Below are 21781 nucleotides of genomic sequence, written 5' to 3'. Positions count from 1 at the left end.
TGAGGGGAAGACACAATCTTTATTAACACTTAAATTACATGTCCAGTATACATTGGTAGAAATGAAGACTGGTCTCTAGACCGATTTCAATGATGAACAGTGTGAGAACAGTGGGCCTATTAATCAAGACCCTTCTCCACATCCCTCTCTTCTTTGCTACTTTTGCCATCTCTGGCCTTGTCTAGCTCACTAACTAGAGGAATCGCCCCAGCTTTCTTTTGACTGTTTTTTGCTGAGGATTTCCAGTTTTTATCATTTGAGTATTGATATTCAAAATCACTTTCCCTGTAAAGAAAATATAACAAATGTAAAATGAGGGCAAAAGTGTAAAGAAGTACATCAGCTACTATGGCGCACAAGATCCCTGTGGCTTCATACAAGGATCCCATGGGTTCACTGTAAAGTAGTGAGAGAACTTACTCAGACTCATCTCCGTTGTCCTCATCACTCAGTCCAGAGCTCTCCTCAGAATCAGTGGACATAATAGACTCCTTGTATTTCTGGATGAGATAGTCATTTTTTCCTTGTTTTTTGGCAGTTTCTCTTAAATGTTCTTTAATGAATTTCTTCATTTTTTGCTTTTTAGTTTTGTCATACTTTTTGATAGATTTTGCTGCTTCCATCCATAAAGTCACTCTTTCATCATCGCTGGAGTCTCTGAAAGTGCGATGAGAGAACCATGGAGAAATCATGGAGTCCATAACTCAGATAATGGCCCACATTTATCAATAGTAAGCCAAAGTGCACATAGTGAAGCTTGGACTGTACTGCAGTTTGCTTCACTAATGTACAGAGTGTGTCAGATTATTAAAAACCAGCACAGGGGCCAATTATGCTGAGTTTTACCATTTTTTTTCTGGTGCATTCAGTTTAAGGGGTGTGTGACACAACTATTTTGGGACTTCCGACATAAATCTAGTGGCCTGTTCAAATCCGCACCGGAACACCTCTTTAGGGGCACAGTTTTGTGTCCTGGTGGACACAGTGTAGCTGCAACACAAAACTGGTGCAAACGCTTCATAAATACATGGGGGCCTTCATAAATACAAAGGGGCCTTCTACAGAAAAGCAGGAAACATGCTGCAGGAAAGGTGGCATTAAAAGGGGGGTTGCAGAAAAGGTGGCATTATAAGAGAAGGTTTCAGGAAAGGGGGTTTTATATGGCTTGGAAACCAGTAAGGGGGCTGTTATACTTTGCAGACACACCAGAGGTTAGGTTTAGGTTTTTCCTGTAAAAAAATGTTTGCATACAGCCAGTCTCAGGTAAAATAATGCTTGGGGATCACTGCTCCAGGTGACATTTTAGCTCAGCATGGGCAGGCCCAGGCCCTGGAGGCCAAGTAACAGCCCCATTATCAAGAGTACTGGGGAGAGTTTGCCATACAAATCCTTCACCATAGTGCAAGGAAGAGCAGCTCCAGCCTGCATTATCTCACAGGACACAGTGATCCTGCAGCCTGTATGATGGAGACATTGCCACGTTGGCTGCCTACCAGGAGCATAACAGCAACCGAAGAGGTACTGGTACTGTAACTATTGGCTACTATGGAGGGCAATGTTACTTTTGGCAAATATAGTCCTGTAACTATTGTCTAGTAAAGGGGCCATTGTTAATATTCGCTACAAAAGGGACTGTGATTTTTGGCTACTGGGGGGTTATTACTAATAGCTACAGATTGTGCTGTAACTATTTGCTAATGTGACAATATTAGTTCCTGTGGGACTTATATTATTACTGCTATGGGGACATTGTCACTATATTGGCTTCTGTGGAGGTGTTTTTACTATATTGGCTACAGAAGGTAGGCACTGTTACTATATTGGCTATTGTTTGGACACCATGACTATATTAGAAATGCTTAGGCACTGTTACTATATTGGCTAATCTGGCAGAGGGATGAAGGGGCAGGTCAAATGGTACAAGCCATCTTCTCCACTATGCTTCCTCTTCTCCTCCTTACTCATTGTCCCCCCCCCCCCCTCCCTTAGCCTCTCTCCTTCTCCCTTATATCGGCTCACCACCGCAAGCTGGTAAGATGATAAATAATAACTTACACAACTTCATCTTCTGAATCATTGCAAGCTATAGGTGCCATGCAGATAGTGCAGGTATTGTTTAGGATCTTGGAGCAACCTGGGCAGTAAATGGCTATAAAGATACAGAAAATAATCAGATATTTCCAGCAATAGATGGCTCTCTCAATAGTTGGGTGTGCATGTGGCTATGAGTATATTTGCAGTTTTAAGATAAGATAAGATAATCCTTTATTAGTCCCACAGTGGGGAAATTAACAGCGTTACAGCAGCAGAGAGGGTACAGAGAGTGAAGTACAAACTATGACAACAATAATATTAGGGATAAATGAACAAAAAGAAAAGGATAAAAAGACAAAAAAGAGACAAGCAATGATCGGCAGTTTGATGTTTAGTCTGTGGATGGGACCTGCAGGGACTGGTTAGGTGGGGGGCGCAGGTTACTTCTGTTTGGGCCTTGTTTGTTGAACAGCCTGATGGCAGCGGGGAGGAATGACTTACGCTAAGGCTCCCTCTCACACTTGGGGTGAAGCAGTCGGTCACTGAATGTGCTCCCCAATGCCACCACAGTCTCATGCAAGGGATGGGAGCTATTCTCCAGAATAGACTTCAACTTACACAGTGTCCTCCTCTCAGCTACCACCTGCACTGTGTCAAGAGGACCCCCCAGGACAGAACTGGCTTTCCTAATCAGTTTGTCCAGTCTTCTCCTCTCCCTAGCTGAGATGCTGCTTCCCCAACAGACTATGCCAAAGAAGATGGCTGGTGCCACTACAGAGTTGAAGAAGGTCAACTTATTAATTTATATAAATTTCTTACCGGTACAACCAAAAGTGCTGCAAGAATTGTATTCTTCACTGAGTTTCCCAATGCACACTTGGGAACAAGCCATACAGTATTTTTCAGAGGCCCCAAGATAGTTTGCCAACCAGCCGAACAGGCAAGGGAACCTGTAAGTTTTAGAGACAAGTCAGCTTCAGATGAGTGATTCATGTACATAATTACATAATAAAAGAATATAAAGTTATAAAATATTTTAAAAAACAATAACAAAGACATCATAATTCCTCATGCAGATAACCATGTACATCGGACATGAGCTGGCTGCACAAACTGGCTGGCTAAAGGCCCTTATTGGGCATGTTCACGGTGCAGTCCAATCAATAGATATCGAAGGGGAAAGTGGTGCTAAACTGCTGTAAACACGCACGCGGCCATATGAGACACGGTTGTATGCATGAGGCCTAACAGTAAGATGCTAATTACTTTGCTGCCAGTATAAGAAGGATGTTGGTGTGACCCTTGTCTGCATCGTTCATTCTTATGCTCTGGAACAGGGACTTCTCCAGATACATGCGCTTGGTCAACAATTTATTATAAAGATGACAGATCCGCATCTAACAGAGAATAAAAAGAAAATGTATGATTGATGTTTTGTATCACAAAGAAGTAGCCATTCCCTCCCTATCAGAATATTTACCCGCTCACGGGTTGGATAGTAATAGGCGCAAATGTAGCGTCTCAGCCTCTGCATATAAACTCCAAAGATAGCAATGAAAATAGCTAATCCATGCATGAATCCTGTAAATAATAGAGAAATGGAAAAATAATGGAAGTAGACCGGAACAATATTTTGTTAATGGAAAATTGTTATTATGGCATGGCCAAGATAAAGAAATGGGGAAGGTTGCAATGCCTAGAGATCTGCCAGGAATTGTGATTATTTCTCTGTTACACCACCTCCACACACATGTGGCTTGTGATAAATTCCCCCCAAGGGAACTAACAAGACACCTATATTTCTGTGTTGCAGAGTAGGCTGTTTATATATACTGTACAACATTTCGAAAGATTTGATCATCTCTATTAGTTTCCAATAGTTTTGTCCATTCTTTACCCTGCAATGTTCCTGTCTATAGAAACATACCAATAAGAAGATATGTAAGATAATTAGGTTCTGAAGGGAGGACTGTGCATTTTTTTGTATGAATGGTGATGTTGGAGTTCTGGATAACATCAAAGGCCGAGGCTATAGATTCGTAGATCTCTTCTGTGTATCCAGTACCATTGATAAGTAAGGAAATTATTGTCGGAGCTAAGATAAGAGGAAGAATATAACTTGTTAGTAAATTGATACATAAATCACAACACAGCAACTTATATTATGATAAGAAAAAGTCTAGAAAAAAAATTGCATATAATTTCATAGGGTAAGAGAAACATAAGGGAACAGGTGTTGGGATTGTTTAACTAAGATAAAACCTAACTTGGGAGAATGTGTCTGGACTGGGGCTAGAAGGTGGGATAAAGCGGGACACCCAACCACCTGGGATGGTGGGACAGTTACAGATTTTCACAGCTGTTCCGCCGTCCCGGGCGGTTGGGTGTACAGGAAGGCTGTGTCACAAGCTATGTTACACTAAAAAACAAAAAGAAAAATTATGTACTATGTTAATATAATTTCCCATAAATGTAGTTATTTTGTCCTTTAGAAATGGATGACAGCTTTCCTTGGATGCGACCACCTCTATAGGGAATGCCCAAAGAAACAGATAGTTTTTACAAATAAAATGGCTGGAACGTGCTGATTGTCCCACAGGCATCTTGTGGTGATGATTGCCGAATCCAGGTGGTTCGACGCTTCAGTAGTGTATATGTGGTCATCACAGAGAGAGTGTGAGGGTGGTTGTATCCAAGGACATCTATCGGGTTTCTACGGAGCAACATGGCTACATTTATGGGAAATTATGTTCACCCAGGTACCTTTTTTTATAACATGCAATTGAAAAAACATGGAAAATTATTAGAATTAAAGGTATATTAAACATTCAATTTGCATCTCAAAAGTGGAACCTTGGGATACTTTAACTTTTTACATATTAATGCACTAATTTAAAGGATGAACTACATTTGAACTAATGAAAGTTAAGTTTTACCTTAGTTCACCACACACTAACCCTATGAAATTACCTGAATTAAATGGTTGTGCACACCATGGGTTGTGCCAATAAAGTAATATTGAAATAATATGAACTAAAGGACCTGAAGAGTCACATTACCATTGTCACTCACCACGAGCTATAACCTCTCCCTTCATAAGTTGGGAAACCATATCTAGTATCCAGTAGAACACATAATCCACAACCACTGCGAGCGCAGCTACAAGGAAGCTCCGGAAGACATTAATAATCTCAAAGACATATCCTTTCTTTTCTTTTTTAGTCAGTGAACATGAGCCTGAAAGAGAAATAAGAAAAAAGGGGTTTATACTGAAGTTGGATGTAAATTATTTGCTAAGGAAGTAGTCTCTTCAGATTTGGAAATCAGAAAAACGTTAATAGATGAGCAAATCATCAAAGATTCGATTCATAGAAGTTTTGTCTAATTTTTCAAAAGATTCAGTTCAGGTCCAAAGCTATTCAGTCTGAACCGATGTTAGTCCACCTGTCCTGAATATTGGTATATAACCCCCTTATTCTCTACAACACAGTATTTTTTCATAACTGGTTCATATTCGGTTTCGGGATATTTTTTAACAAATTTGGTTCCTTCCAGTCCCCTGCCGGAGTGGATGACAGCAGTAGCTAGCCGCCATTTTGAAAGATTTGTCCAATGCAAAGAAGAAAAGATTTGGATTTGTTTTGATGTCTGAAGTAGCAGATTTGTACTGAATCTATACTGAATTATATGTGATTCACTCATCTCTAATGACAATGTATTGTTTTCTCACCAGGTCGGATAAATCCATATCCCTCGCTAGAGGACAGAGGGAGAAGAGTATTGCGCTTTTGTTTTGCTCTCATAACATCTAACTCGATGAATTCACGAGTCATGTAGATGTTATCATGATTGATGTCCATCAAATACTTTCTGCGATATCGTAGGGCCCTGGGGGAAGAACACACACTTATTCTGTTTATACACACTATATAGTAGAACAATATGTGCACTATAGATAAAAATGGGTTATACTTACTGGATATAGGTGAAGACGCAGACGACGACCATAGAATAGCTGAACATACTGAGCATCTCCGTAAAAGTTTCCAGATTTTCCTTTAGTTCCTTGACAATGGAAGTAGCCACCTGATAGTAACTGTGGCTGGAGTTCATCTTTACGTCATAATCATGGACCACAGTCATGTTGTAGTTAAACTGGTCTTTGAAGTTCCTGACTGCAGCCAGGAGGGCTGCAGGGAGACAAAGGAGCAAACATATGAATGATGACTTTAGTAAGCGATCAAGTCGGGATTGGAGTGATAATTTCAAGGAGAGGCATGAATTAGCATGAAGTAGTGCAGAGATTGCACGTAGGCCCAGGACACTCAGAGATTCCTAAAGTGTTAATCCCTCATGTTGGGAAACTGGTACTATAAATTTTGTAATAATCTGTTATAGATTTTGCTTTGGTAGCTTAATAAAAAAGTAAATGGATGCGAAATATGAGGAGGTAACCGCAATTAATATTATTATACAGAACTAAAAAATGTCTCAAACTTACGATTGTTTGAATTTTTCCTCATAAAATTTTGCACATAGGTAGGAATGATACACAGGAGGACAATAACTGCAAGGCAAGAATAATATTTATATAAGAGTTAAATCAGAAAGGGTTAAAAAGAGTAACTTTGGAAACTGATGAAATGAAGGATGTTGGGATATAGTTGTACCACAGATGCCATAATGCTTTTTCAGGTATTAAAATGTTCTAGGTACAGAAGCCACAGCATACAGAGAGCAGCTCCTGACAGTTATCCTGTATCCACAGGCGCTTGGCTATCTCTGGCACTCTCATAGACATAGACAGTGAGCTGGACATAGCTGAGCAGTATGCCTGGTAATTTCTGACATTCCCATACTATTGAATGGAGTGGCAGAATGCATGCTCATCCTGCCATTCCACCCATTAATGAGAATGGATTTTCTGGGTTCCAATCATGTGAACTGTGAGTGTCCCAGCATCTAGACCACAGGATAGAGGATAACAAGCTGATTAAATAATAAAACTTGTATAAATTTGGTATCCCTGTGATCATATCGACCCAAAGAATAAAGGGATGGTGTCAGTTGGAGTTCACAGCCAATGCCGTATATATACAAAACCTACAATAAAATGTTGTTTTGTCATCAATTTGACTGTATTAGCAATTTTTTTCTGGTTTCCCAGTAGACGAATATTAAACAGAGGCAATCCCCGGGTTACGTACAAGATAGGTTCTGTAGGTTTGTTCTTAAGTTGAATTTGAATGTAAGTTGCAATTGTATATTTTATAATTGTGACCCCAGACAGAATTATTTTGGTCTCTGTTACAGTTGGATTTTAAAAATTTTGGATTGTCATAAGAACCAAAATTAATAATAATGCTTAATTGCATACACCTTTGATAACTCTTATAGATGATTATTGTAGCCTAAGGCTAAAGTACAGTAAGTTCAACATCCAGAGGTCCGTTTGTAACTAGGGTTTGTCTGTGAGTCGGGTGTTCTTAAGTAATTTGTTATGCAGAAAACAAGCCCTTATACAGCTCAGTACACAGGAAAAAAATGGACACACAAAAACGAAAAAGGGCTGTGGTGTTAAAAGGAGTTAAACATGCAAAAATCACAACCATCCTAATAAAACCTTCTCTTGACCCATGTCATAAGTGTCATCTATTTTATTCAAAACTCCCGGAACAATATTCTCCTACCTCTCCTCCAAATCACAATGACAAGCTAATATCTAGTTCTCAACCCCATGACTCCACTGGCTCTGCCCTAACCAGAGTCTCTACTCTATGCCAAGGCAAAAACTCTCTTCTCTGCTCTTTTCCTTTTTTGATCTCTCCAGTTGACCATTCCCTCCTGCTACAAACTCAGTCATCCCTTGGTATCACCTGGGCCTTTCCGGGATCTTTTCATACCTCTTCAAGCTCACGTTTAAAGCCTTTCACTGCTTTGGGATAACCTTTGATTCTTCTCTATCCTTTAAGCGCCAGATTCAAACCCTCACTAAATCCTGAACTGAAAAACATCCAAAGCTTCCTTATCCTGGAGTCTGTGGTCTCCAGGTCAAACTTTTTTTTCATAGTTTTCTGTACTAATAATGATATGATTAGTGTTATATGAGATTACTTACTTTTCGCCAGACCACAGAGATGGCTGATCCAATCAACAATATTGCACAAAAAGCCCATAAATGACATGACTTTTAAGCAGTTGTTCTTAGCCTCATCAAAGTGTTTTTTGCACTTTATATATGGGCGCTCCAGCTCATCATTACAGATATCACCGATGTTAGCAATGAACGCCCACGCACCACGAATGAGCTTTCCTGTAAGAGAAATAAGACAAAGAAAAAAGGTCATAAAAAAAGATATTAACTTTCAGGATTCTGAATGCATTTGCAGCCCATAGTTAGTTATTATAAATGGCTTCCTGCTCCAGACTTTTCCTATGAGAAATTGCAAAGTGTTGCATACAGACAGGCATGATGCCCAACCTAGCATGGTATGGAACGGCCACTCAATGAAATTAAAGAAAAACAGCCATTTAAAAAAACAAAAAACCATCTAAGGATACTTAACTGTGCTTCTTTATGCAATTATGCACTTCCCTCTCCCATGCGTAAATTCACGTCTCAGGCATGGGTGAGGGAGGTGCGGAAGGTGTGTATAATTAGCAGCCCAGAGCACCGGACATCTTGCCCCCGTGCTCCGTGCTGCTTTTTATAACTTTCTTTTCTAGGTGATCCCGGTGTGTTAAACCTAGCGGAGGACAGCCGCGATCAGAATGAAGACAAGCGCAATTGAGTTTCCTTAGATGGTTTCATGTTTTTTTAAAGGTTGATTTCATTTAAAAGTTTGGTCAGGGAAACATGTCTCTAGCTACAGGACTCTCCCATAAACCAGTCCTTGAAGAAGATGAAGAAAAATGGACCTTGGTGGTGCAGCACCTCCAAACAGGGGAACATAAATGCAGGTGGGTTGTATAAGTTAAAAGTTAGCATTAATTATTAAAATATATGCAGAAACATATTTCGGGGTAGGACTTTTCACTTGTTACATATGTACCTGAGGAAGGGGTAAGCCCCGAAACGTGCTATATCTGCAAATGTTTTAATGAAAAATTCTAACTTTTAACTAATACAACCCACCCAGATTTATGTTCCCCTGTTCCCCTGCTGCACATCCAAGGATGAAGAAAAATCTTCTTCATCTTTTTTGCTGAATATACCATTATCCTACCAAGAGGATGAGAGCCTGCTGCTGTCCTAGGGAATATTAATTTGATGTATTACAAGCTGTTATGCGCTCAGCATAACAGGGCAAGGCCGGAGTATACCCATACCGCCCATCAACCACTGTCATATACACATATCTCTAAAGGTTGCCTTATGAGTGATTGTCCCCATATTTTAGTTTTTAGTACTTGATAGTCCCTGTTTCAGTAACCACCACTGCGCAGGAATCCTTACCAATATGTTTAATGCCATCAAAAAGTCTTTGAAAGAATTTGAAGGCAAGATCCGTAGCTGGGCGCAGTTTTTTCCCAATATTCTTGAGAGCATTCAGAGCACCTGGAAGGCAAAATCACAAGATTACATAATTTATAAATTATGTTATTTGTGCCATTTTTATGCTGATCTCTGTATTTTTATTGGATGAGAAAGTTATCTTGGTTAGTCGGAATTACTGGAATAATTTCACTCTAGTATGTGGGTGACATCCCAGAACAGGTGTGTTAGACAGCAATCACTATATTTATCAGACATTGTGCAACATTCAATACATTTGGAGCCAATAACACATATTACATAGAGATAGGCAGCACAACAGAAATGCTGCTTATCCCATTCTACAAAAGGACTGACGTAAGGGCATTTTCTAGCACAAACAGTTCCTTTTACATCAGTCCTTAGTATGTCTTGGTAATATAATGATGATGCGTTTCTAACAATGTGTGTGTTTCTATATACACTTGTTACTCACTCATTAGAGGCTTTGTAATCTTTGATGCCATCTCTTTAGTTTGGTTAAGTGCTAACTGTGCGCCACACGCCATTGACTTTGATGAGCGTTGCAAATTTTCCATAATATTTGCAGTTGGCCCTTGCAAAACCAAGCCGAATGCAAGGAAGAGAAATATAACCTTTGCTTGGCCTGGAATAACAAAGTGCAAAGAAATATCACAATGTGCAATAGTTATGATGATTTTCCTGACTCCTGGCCTGATTAGTTCCCTTGACTCTGGCATGTTTTGCCTTAGCACATTTCTGATTCCAGGTTTGATTTCTGACCTGTCTGTAAGTTCCCTTTACCTGTACCCTCTGTCAACCAGCAGCTGCCAAATAAAAATAAGTTTAGTCTGATTCAACAAATGTAATATGTATATTATTGGGTAAACAGGGCAACTTCGGTGATGTTTTTCATAATGTGGGAAGTGGATTTTTTACAAAGTTATTGGGAAATATTACTATTTATTTATTTATGTACATTTATGAGCCTTGCATTAGGTCATACAATAGAATAAAATAACATTTTATTTATCCAAGTCCTGAGCCTTCCTCAACTGCTAATATGTATTGGCTATGTATAGTGTATCGGCTTTTGAACATATGTTAGCAGTTGAGAAAGGCTCAAGAGACCCGAAACGCAACCTGGGGTTAATGGATGCTACTGTGTTATACCATCTGTCAGATTTACGAGAAAGAAAAACTTCATCTCCACCAGAGAGTACTGGGACTTTCTTCACTTGCATTTACTACCAAATACTTTCCCCCTCATTACTGTAATTCATATTAAACAACAGCACATCCTCATTAATTTAGAAAGCAGAGCTGCCCCATTACAGATTTGATTAGCACAGCACCCTCCATAGAATGTAGTAAAGCACTCCCTTTTAAAAAGTAGCACACCACCCCTCTTTATAAATGTACAACACCCCTTTAGTAATGTAAGTCAGCAGCATGGAACAATCAGAAGATGAATCAACATTTGGTTAGATAAAGCATGCTGTTCCACGCCTCATACATTCTTACACTTCACAAAGCAGAGCACCCTATTAACTCTCTCATAATCCCGAGTACAAACACCATTACCCTTTATGTCTTTGTATTGACTAAGGTAAGACAGTAAGAGAGCAACCCCCAGCACACAACCGCCCAGTATATATGTAACCCAGCACACTACCCCCCCCCCCCCGAGTAAAAAGGTAGCCCAGTACATGACCCCAGTATATAGATTGCCCAGCACATGACCCCAGTATATAGGTAAAACACCACACGCTCTAAGTATATAGGAAACACAGCACATGCCCATATGTACTGGGGTCATGTGCTAGGGGCATTCCCAGCACATGCCCCCAGTATATAGATAGCCTACTACATGTCCCCAACATAAATGCAGCACATGCCATATATATATATATATATATATATATACAGTAGGTAACCCAGCACATCCCACCAGTATATAGGTACCCTAGCACACACTCCATTATATAGGTAGCCCAGCACATGCACCAGTATATGGGTACCCCAGTACATGCCCCCAATACATAGGTAGCCAACAAAATACCCATGTATGTAGGTATTCACTGTAGCGATCCAATCGTTGGACCTGACAGGCCCTGCTCATATTAAAGTAAGCAGCTCCCTACCCCTCCCCCAGTTATTGGAACATACTGATAAGTTAATAAACAATCCACTAGGCAGCGGTCTGAACGTCGCACCTAGCATTCAGAAGTCAGGGTTATTCATGAGGGGGCAATCTGAGGCAGTCCCCTCTCCTCAGCTTCTCTGTGACTCCCAGACCATATGGCGCTGGTGATTGCCAGGCTTGATGATTCAGTCACTGCCTTCTCAGACCGCCCCCCCCCCCCCACATGAATACGCCGGACCACTGTAAGCTAGGATCGCACCGGCCACCATATTTATGTGTCGCCCATGTGCAGTTTGCCTCACTAATAATAAAGCTGGCCAACAGTGTTTTCTGTATTATCTTTGAATAAAGAAATTAGTTTTCCTGTTTTATAAAGCAATGCAGATGATTTGTCTTGTTAAGTCCATCAATGGGATGTTAGGAGAACATTTGTAATCTCCCTCCAGAAATTTCAGTATTGTTCCTACAGATTCATGGTCCAAACAAGGGCAAACAAGCAAGTGAGGCAACGTCAAAGGAAATCTTGTGGCAGGTTCCTCTAATCCAGTGTAGCCCTATGCTTTATTTAGCTAAAACTGTCATGCTCCAGAACTTAATAAATATTTTATTTGATTTGTAAGCAAGTTTTATTAAGAGACTACTAGGGTGTAGCCTCTGTGAATCCCTCCTATCCTCCTGCCTGCAGTGTGCAACTCTCAGTAGCTGTACACATTCATTTGAGAAGCCCAGAGTTCTGCACATACGCCCCAGTAGTCTCTTAATAAAATTTGGATAAAAATCAAATAAATTATTTCTTACGTTCTGGGGCACTACAGTTTTAGATTAATAAAGCATGGGCTATTCTGCATTAGAGGAACCTGCCACCGTATCTACCGTAGATTTGTGATGGTAGCTTTTCTTTAAGTCATATGGATCCATAGCACAAAAGGTGAAGGGGATCTCTCTGCCATTGTCATTGCAAGCTCATTCTATCAGAGCATCCTCAAACTCCTTAGCAGAAGACAACTACATATCATGACAACAGTCAAAGCCTAAGAATAAGGATAAGTTCACACGTTTTCAAAATGGCTGCAGAATTTACAGCAATGGTAATCCCGTGCCCATTCTACAAGCATCAGTAACCAGCCACAATTGGCTTAAGGAAAGTTTACTATAAAAAACAATTATGGATAAACCAGGGACACTTACTCATAGATCCAGGCACAGTGACTGTGGTAAACTTCTTATATTTGCTCCTTCCTTCTAAAATCAACTTTTAAAATCATACTAATGAGCCTGAAGGCCTGGGTCGATTCCAAGAGCTCCTCTGTGCTACAGATTCACGGGCTACTAATAGGAAGTACCCATAGATGAAAAAAAGGCCCCTTAACCCCTTCACGCTCTGTGCCGTAGCTCTACGGCGCAGAGGTGCAGGGAAAGTATGAAGAGGACTCACGGGCTGAGTCCTCTTCATACAAGGGTGGGGGTTGTTGCATATTGCAGCAAACCCCCACCGCTAATAACCGCGGGCGGTGCTTGCGCCGATCTCGGCTATTAACCCTTCCTATGCCTCCGGCAAAGTCGCCGGCAGCATGTAAAAGACCGCGGCGCGTGGGCGCCTCCATCTTTATTCCGATCGTCGCTCCCCCGAACGTCATTGGGGGGCGGCGATCGGATGCCATGGTAGCCTCGGGTCTTCGTTTGACCCGAGGCTAAATGGCTTCTGCAGATTCGTTACAATGCCATATATTGCAATACAGAAGTATTGCAGTATATGGTAGGAACGACCTGACCATCTAATGTAATGTAATCTAATGTTAATGTAATGTAATGTAATGTATGGTCTAAGAAATAGTGAAAAAAAAAAGAAAGAAAAGTTTAAAAAATAAAAAAATGTATAAAATATTAAAAATTCAAATCACCCCCCTTTCCTTAGAACTGATATAAAACATAATAAACAGTAAAAATTACAAACACATTAGGTATCGCCGTGTCCTAAAATGCCCGATCTATCGAAATATAAAAACGGTTACGGCCGGTGGTGACCTCCAAGACGGGAAATGGTGCCCAAATGTCCGAAATGCGACTTTTACACCTTTTTACATCACATAAAAAATAGAATAAAAAGTGATCAAAAATGTCGCACAGACCTCAAAATCATAGCAGTGAAAATGTCGGCTCATTTCGCAAAAAATGACACCTAACACAGCTCCGTGCGCCAAAGTATGAAAAAGTTATTAGCATCAGAAGATGGCAAAAACATTTTTTCTTTTTCGTACAAATTGGTTTAATTTTTGAAAATATATTAAAACGCAATAAAACCTGTATAAATTTTGTATCACCGCGATCGTACCAAATCCAAGAATAGAGTAGAGGTGTTATTTTGAGCGCACAGTCAAAGTCGTAAAAACTGAACCCACAAGAACATGACACACATGCGTTTTTTTTTCCAGCCTCGCAGTACACGGCATGTTAAAAAAAAAAAAACATTAAGGGAAAGTAAAATTTGTTACGCACAAAATAAGCCCTCACACAGCTCTATACATGTAAAAATGAAAATTATGGATTTTTGAAGGTGGAGAGCGAGAAATGAGCGAAAAAAACCCTGTGTCCTTAAGGGGTTAAAGTAATTGAATCTGAAATTTTCATGAAAATGTTAATATATGCTATTTGATTTGTAATCTCTCTAACATTGTAATAAAACAAAAGGACACTTAATAAATGATGCCATAAAGAAGATATATGCTAAATGTTAGTGAGTAACTATTTTGGTTAGTTTGCCTTAACGAATTAGAATTTTTCTATATTTTAGCCAAATTCCACCTTTTTTATAATTAAATGCTAAATATATCAACGCAACAAAGTATATAAACTCACAAAAAAGACATTCTCAGAATCACCTGAATATTTTAAAGCATTCTTAAAGAGTTATTTCCACAAAGACAAGATTCTTAAATATATTCAGGATAACAAAATAACATGTTCTCTAATTCACTGTTATTAACCAAAATGCAGCATTTCACATATATAATTCCAACCTGTCTCTGACAGTTCTGATGTTTACATTTTGGTTGTCCTTGGATATGACCATAAGATCCTGACTATGGTTGAGCAAATAGCTCTCATATGCAAAGTTTCTCCTGTCTTGCAGGAGTGCTTCCTGTCCAGCAGCATGTAGAGGAGACCTGATCTACAAACTCTCCAGACAAGATAAACTCTGGATCCGAGAGGAGGGGGGCATTACAGTCTTGACTGTGTTTTATTGATTAGGTGAGGTAGCAGAGCTGAGTGTGTTGTCTCATCTCTCTTTGTCTATGTGTCAGATATTAGTAGAACCTTCAGAAGCTAAAAGAAAGTGTAGCGGAATCATGAAGTGTCTGCTCAGTTAGTGCTCCCCCCCACACACATTGCTGAATCTTAGTGACTAGCCAAGGCAATGATAAGAGCAAAACAGCAATAAAACTGACTAAAATTGCAAAGTAAAGAGTTAAAAAAATATATCTTTATTGTGTAAACATCACCAGGGCATTCAAATTTGAGAACTTTCTTTCATTGCCAGATAAAGTGACACATGCCAGTTTTGAAAAATAGGCCTTTGGTCATCAAGGCACATATGACCAACATCACATTGTTTCTTGGTGGGAATTGCGCTTTACGGGTGTCTAATTTTTCAATGCATAAAATCAAAAATAATAGGAAGGGAGCTTGTCCTAATTTTTGGTGTGCTGCCTTTGGACTACAGGAAAACGGACATCTGCTTAAAATGGTATGCAGAAATTTGTGCCTGTTGGGTATTGGAAAGGGGTGAGTGCTCCCAACTGGCTCAGTGCAGTGAGATACGGTGACATTGCAATGTGACTGTGCACCATAAACCTTAATTGTGGCCATGAGCTAGCAACTTTATGGTTGTGTGCATGAGGGCTTACTAAGATTTTATAACTACTAACAATTTTCTTACCTGAGAATATTTGTGGAAGCATCAGTAGCATTGTTACACGAACTCTAATGGAAAAAGCCATGCCGAGCGATAAAAAGAATCCCAAGGTGGCAGTGGTTGTCAGGCAGAACCACAGATTGTAATTCTTAACAAAGAGGACAACAAATGCATATACAGTAGTAATAAATAAACCAACAAGGAATCCTCCAAAGCTTCTCAGCGCAGCTTTAATAGCAGTGTCCTGTCTGATTTTGGGTCTGACCACCTTTTTCTTTTCATGTATGTAGTCCGCTGCAGTAACTTCTTCCACTTTTAGGCGGTCTGCCTCTGAGGGGCACAGCAGAGGGATGCAGGTGCATTGGCAGGAACAGCTAGAACAGCTTGGGCATTTCAATCCGCAATGACAACACGAGCAAATGTTTTTACACCAACCGCACATCCACTCCCAGGGTGCTTCGCTGGTCCCCATCTTATAAGGAATATCAAGGACTTGATTTTATCTTTCTAAGTGACTGGCATTAGTTGTCATCTCAATTTTCTTCATCTGTTCTGGTACAGAACATTCCATAGTGATGTCACAATGTTCATGTCATGTCACTGCATTTAAAGTGTCAATTCTGATGATGCCATGGCAATGGCATGGTCATTTAACCGAATGACGTTTATCAAGCATCCAGTGACAATCACCCATTTTACCCATTTAATGTCAGATGTATTGTAATATTTTCAGACCTCTGACAGGAATCCTAGGCAGGGACGTAACTTCAGACTTAGGGGGCCCATAAGTTTAATGTCACATTCCCATATGAGAAGGTTAGTGCTATAAACCATAGATTATAGTCAGGGCCTGTACAGACTTTGCACTGGAGCCCGTCAACTTCAAGTTACGCCAGTGATCCTAGGTAAAATAAGTAATATTATATCTGCTTATTTTTTAATATTTTCAGAAAGTAAATGTCTAGAACAATGTCAAAATGTGATCCAGCCAGGCTTTTGGACTCATTGACATCTTAAGACGCAAAAACATAATACACACAGTGATGTCACAGTGCAGGAAAAATACACACAGTGATGTCACAGTACAGGGATAATACACACAGTGATGTCACAGTACAGGGATAATACACACAGCAATGTCACAGTACAGGGATAATACACACAGTGATGTCACAGTACCGGGAAAATACACACAGTTATGTCACATGACATAGAGAATACTTAATGATGTCACATTACAGGAATAATTCAAACAGTGGTGTCACAGTACAGTAGTAAAAACAAAGTAATTCCACAGTAAAATCTACCTGGGTGAAATGATAACCTATGCAACACCTCAATATTAAAATTCAGTTGAGAAAAGTTAAAAGACCAGGGGCACAGGGGTTGCAACCACTACTGGGCTTGGGGATATAGAGGTGCCAGACATCAGACTGTGGGTCAATCAGAGGGGAAGAGAATAAATTATATGCATGTAAGACACACATAGAATTGATTACAAGATCAGCACATGCAAAGACACATACGCATCATACAACATGCACAGGCAGATGTGTCTCTGCCTGATGGTTACACTGGCGTTCCAGGGAGACCAGGTAGCAGAAAGGATTGTTGAGGTGAGTATAGAGTTTATTATGTTATTTTTAACATGACGAGATGCCTCATAAATGAGGGCAGGCTGCTGCTGGAGATTTCATTAGTGAGTGGAGGCTGCTGGAGATTTTATTAAGAGGAGGCTTCTGGGCATGAAGTCTAAGGAACTGCCCAAGGAGCTCAGAGACAGAATTGTGGCAAGACACAGATCTGGCCAAGGTTACAAAAAGATTTCTGTACTAAGAGTGCAGTGGCCTCCATAATCCTTAAATGGAAGAAGTTTGAGATGACCACAACTCTTCCTCGACCTGGCTGTCCAGCCAAACTAAGCAATCATGGGAAAAGAGCCTTGGTGAGAGAGGTAAAAAAGAACACCAAGATCACTGTGGCTGAGCTCCAGAGATGCTGTAGGGAGATGGGAAAAAGTTCCACAAAGTCAAATATCACACATACAGTTTGCAAAAGCACATGAAGGACTCCTAGACAAATAAGACAACAATGAAACTTTTTGGTGTTAATTTTAAGTGGTATGTGTGGAGAAATCCAGGCACTGCTCATCACCTGCCAAATACAATCCCAACAGTCAAACATGGTGGTGGCAGCAGCATACTATGGGGGTGTTTTTCAGATGCAGGGACAGGACGACCGCTTGCAATTGAAGGCAGGATTAATGCAGCCAAGTACAGAGATATCCTGAATGAAAACCTCTTTCAGAGTGCCCTGGACCTCAGACTGGACCGAAGGTTCACCTTCCAACAAGACAATGACCCTAAGCACACAACTAAAATAGCAAAGCAGTAGATTCAGATCAACTGGACCATTCTTGAGCATCTCTGGAGAGACTTTAAAATTGCTTCTACCTATGTTCACCATCCAACCTGATGGAACTGTAGAGGATCTCCAAGAATTGCATACAAGTGTGAAAAACATGTTGCATCGTTCCCGAGAAGACTCAGGGCTGTACTAGCTCAAAAGGAGCGTGTACGCAGTACTGAGCAGATGGGCTGAATACATATGACCATGTCATATTTCAGTTTTTCTTTTTTAATAAAATGGCAAAAATATCTACATTTCTATTTTTTATCTGTCAAGATGAGGTGCAGAGTGTTATTTGATCTTACCAAATGGCGGCAATAAAACAAAGAGTGAAAAATTGAAAGGGGTATGAATTCTTTCCGTAGCCACTCCTTATCTGTGTAGCATATACAGTATGTGCATTTTCAAGTTTAATGTATGGCATGTGCTTGGCAGCACGAGCCCTATCCAAATTTCCCACTGATGCCTTGTTACGCCACTGTGTAAGACCATTAAAAAATGACCACAACACCTTAAAATCAAACAAAATCCACGTCCTATTGAGCAGTTTAATATCTTGTTTCTGAAACAGCTAAGGTAAGGTTTGTAGTGAAAAATTACTGTAGAAATTTTTTTTTAACCATTTTAATTTAGTAACATCTGCCTGTGAAGGAAAGGGAATGATCTCCACAATTTGATCTCTAGGATCACTTTGATAAATACTGCATAAGGCTACATTCACACACATGTACTACGGTACACCGGGCATACATCGTGTGAATGTATCCTAAGGCTATATTCACACTGCCGTTGCCGCCCGTACCGTACTGTAGCGGGCAACGGCAGTGAACAGGGAGAGGAGGATGAGGTGAGCGCAGCTCACCCCCGCCCCTCTCCATAGCAACCTATGGCGCACGGCGCCGTATTACGGGAAAAGATAGGACATGTCCTATCTTTTTCCCGGGTACGGAACGGTACGGTGCCGCACGTGTGCTGCACCGTACCGCTCCCGTAGGGTGCCGTGTGCCCATTGCTGCCTATGGGGGACATATATCGGCCGTATATACGTCCCCCATACGGCAGTGTGAATGTAGCCTAATTTAACAGTGAGGTTTCCCTGTAAAATACACCCCAAAATTTTAATAAGAAAGCCTCATAACAGGAAAAGAATGCTTTACACTATGTAATTTGTAAACTGGATATTAAACTAATGCTATCAAATGTGGATATTATGAAGGGTATAGCTATTTTGGGATTCCTGAAAAGAATAGGTAGGTAATCTGCATATGAAAACTAAATTGTTTCTGTGCTGGCTAAAGTAATACCCTGGTAGTCAGGGTCAGACACCTCCAACCCCCATTCAATTTAATATCAATAAATGCTATGTTAGCTTTCTGGGTCATATCCAGTTGGCAACAAGCCCTGGCCGTAAGTGTACTGGATTCTGCATCTGCAGATTTGAGAGTCAACTAACATCAGCACAGTGCAACCATCCTGTGTGTGTCAACAATAAAAATACAGAAGTTCAGCACTTAACAACATCTCTTTCAAGTCAGTTTCTGCCATCTATGGGGGACGAATATCGGCCGTATATACGTCGCCCGTATATACGTCCCCCTTGCGGTAGTGTGAATACAGCCTAAGTTTGATATCACCATGATTGTACCAAACCAAAGAATAAAGCAGATGTAACTTATGGAATGCACAGTGAAAGTCGAACGAAACTGAGCCGATAAGAAAGTGACGCAAATGCATTTTTTTTTTTTGCCAATTTCACCACATTTGTAATTTTTTACTAGTTTCCCACTACACAGCATGGAAAAATAAATAACGTCACTAAGAAGTAAACTTTCTTACACAGAAAATAAGCCCTCACACAAGTGGAGAGAGAAAAATGAACAAAACAACACTGCGTCCTTAAAGGACACCTGTCATCAGGTCTGTGTCAGTTGTCCTGTCACCACTACCTGTTGGAGCAGCTCACAAGGATCCCATCACAGCCTTTATCTAGTTATTTCATACATTAATCATTGTAAAATCATCTATTCTTTATTATGTAAATGAGGCTGGTCACATGGTCAGAGGCAGTGATGTCACCCCTGTTACCCCTCCCCTCTCCTCCCCCTGCTCATGTCTGTATAGTAAAGCATTGCTGGTGTCTGTGCTGTATCCTCCTAATACACATGTGAGACACAGACATGTTCTGCTAAAACATGGCTGCCTGGAGCTGTTGTATCTCTCCTATACACACACAGCCTGCAGGGGGCGCCAGCACCAGAAAGCACATCATTATCCAGCCTCACATCATTATACAGGCTGTCAGTCAAGCACTGGGGGTGTGGCTGAGCCGCCCACTTATGAATAAGCTGGACAGGGGGCTGTATTATAGTAGTTATATTCTTGTACATAGGGGGCAGTATTATAGTAGTTATATTCTTGTAAATAGGGGGCAGTATTATAGTAGTTATATTCTTGTACATAGGGGGCAGTATTATAGTAGTTATATACTTGTACATAGGGACCAGTATTATAGCAGTTATATTCTTGAACATAGGGGGAAGTATTATAGTAGTTATATTCTTGTACATAGGGGGCAGTATTACAGTAGTTATATTCTTAAACATAGGGGAAAGTATTATAGTAGTTATATTCTTGTACATAGGGGGCAGTATTATAGTAGTTATATTCTTGTACATAGGGGGCAGTATTACAGTAGTTATATTCTTGTACATAGGGGGCAGTATTACAGTAGTTATATTCTTGAACATAGGGGGAAGTATTATAGTGTAGTAGTAGTAGGTAGTAGTAGTAGTAGTAGTATGTACCTTCATTGTACCACATAAGAATAGACATGTCTGCTGCTGCTCCAATCACTGTCAATGGAACCGAGATGAATGATGTAGCAGGGCCCTTGTACAACTAGATGTTCCATCTTGGATACAATTGAGCCCTGTTCTTGTGATTCCTGGGGGTTCCACCATACAAGTTGCTAGACAACCACTTTAGATCATAAACAAAAAAAAATTCAGTACTAAAGTATTTCTGTCATTTATTTTATAAACGTATTCACATGCCATTTATTCTATTTCGCTGCAAACATTGTCCGTTCAAAAAGCCTGACTTTCCATTCCGTAAAATAAACATTCATGACTACTACCATTTCTCACAGCAATGTAGCTACAACTTTAAAGGAAAAAAAGAAAGAAATCATAATGACGTTTACCCCTGTTTTATATTGGGAGCAAAAAAAATTGCTCATTTCCCACCAAGAAACCTTTTGTATCATGACTTGAGCTGAATTCTAACCTAATTTCCATGAGGAAAATACTTCCCTTTATCTCCATGATTGCAATGATCTCATTGAAGAATAAATATATTTTTCAAAATAAAAAAAAAAAAAAGGTTTTGACTATCTGTGAACTTAAATCTGCGTGAGAGAGACTGGGCAGCGGCTGAATAGGGATAGACATCCTGTCTTTTGATCCTTTTTTCCCGCCTCAAAGTGTGTCCCTATTTATGGTTGTCACTGGAATGTCTCTGATTCCAAACATTAGGCCGTGTCGGTTTCTCTCTTGGAGCCATTAACACTCACCATTTCTGACCCATTCATTCTGCCTTCTGTTTTCTGTCACGCACCCTCCACCTGTTCATCTGTTATTGTCCCAAGGTCATTCACAGTCAATTTAGCGCAGCAGTAATTGAAGCTTCTATTGTGGCCACCAGTTAACAATCGGTAGCAGAGTGTGGGAATGAGCAGAAAGGATGGAGCTCACCAAGTGGCCTTCAAGGACTTTATTATAGAGGC

The 21781-nt window shown here is 40.2% G+C and overlaps 1 protein-coding gene across 2 annotated transcripts; it reads right to left on the bottom strand.

Annotated features, from left to right (window-relative positions):
- Window positions 1-16177, bottom strand: DCST2 (DC-STAMP domain containing 2). 2 transcript variants are annotated; one of them, XM_072156265.1, is made up of 15 exons: window positions 15613-16176; window positions 10005-10175; window positions 9491-9592; window positions 8153-8347; window positions 6536-6601; window positions 6011-6224; window positions 5765-5922; window positions 5107-5271; window positions 3962-4129; window positions 3515-3615; window positions 3301-3431; window positions 2854-2984; window positions 2056-2149; window positions 421-657; window positions 1-285 (listed from the first exon to the last, which is right to left on the bottom strand). In XM_072156265.1, the coding sequence occupies exons 1-15, from the start codon at window positions 16058-16060 to the stop codon at window positions 120-122; spliced, it is 2547 nt and encodes an 848-aa protein (XP_072012366.1). In that variant the 5' UTR covers window positions 16061-16176; the 3' UTR covers window positions 1-119. The 2 variants fall into 2 exon arrangements, with proteins under 2 accessions (XP_072012366.1, XP_072012368.1); XM_072156267.1 differs by lacking the exons at window positions 1-285; window positions 2056-2149 and having other exon boundaries at window positions 543-657; window positions 15613-16177.
- Window positions 16178-21781: the final 5604 nt, after the last annotated feature.

Source organism: Engystomops pustulosus, chromosome 6, assembly GCF_040894005.1.
Source record: "Engystomops pustulosus chromosome 6, aEngPut4.maternal, whole genome shotgun sequence".
Taxonomy (NCBI): domain Eukaryota; kingdom Metazoa; phylum Chordata; class Amphibia; order Anura; family Leptodactylidae; genus Engystomops; species Engystomops pustulosus.
This window is presented reverse-complemented; position numbering and strand designations above follow the sequence as displayed.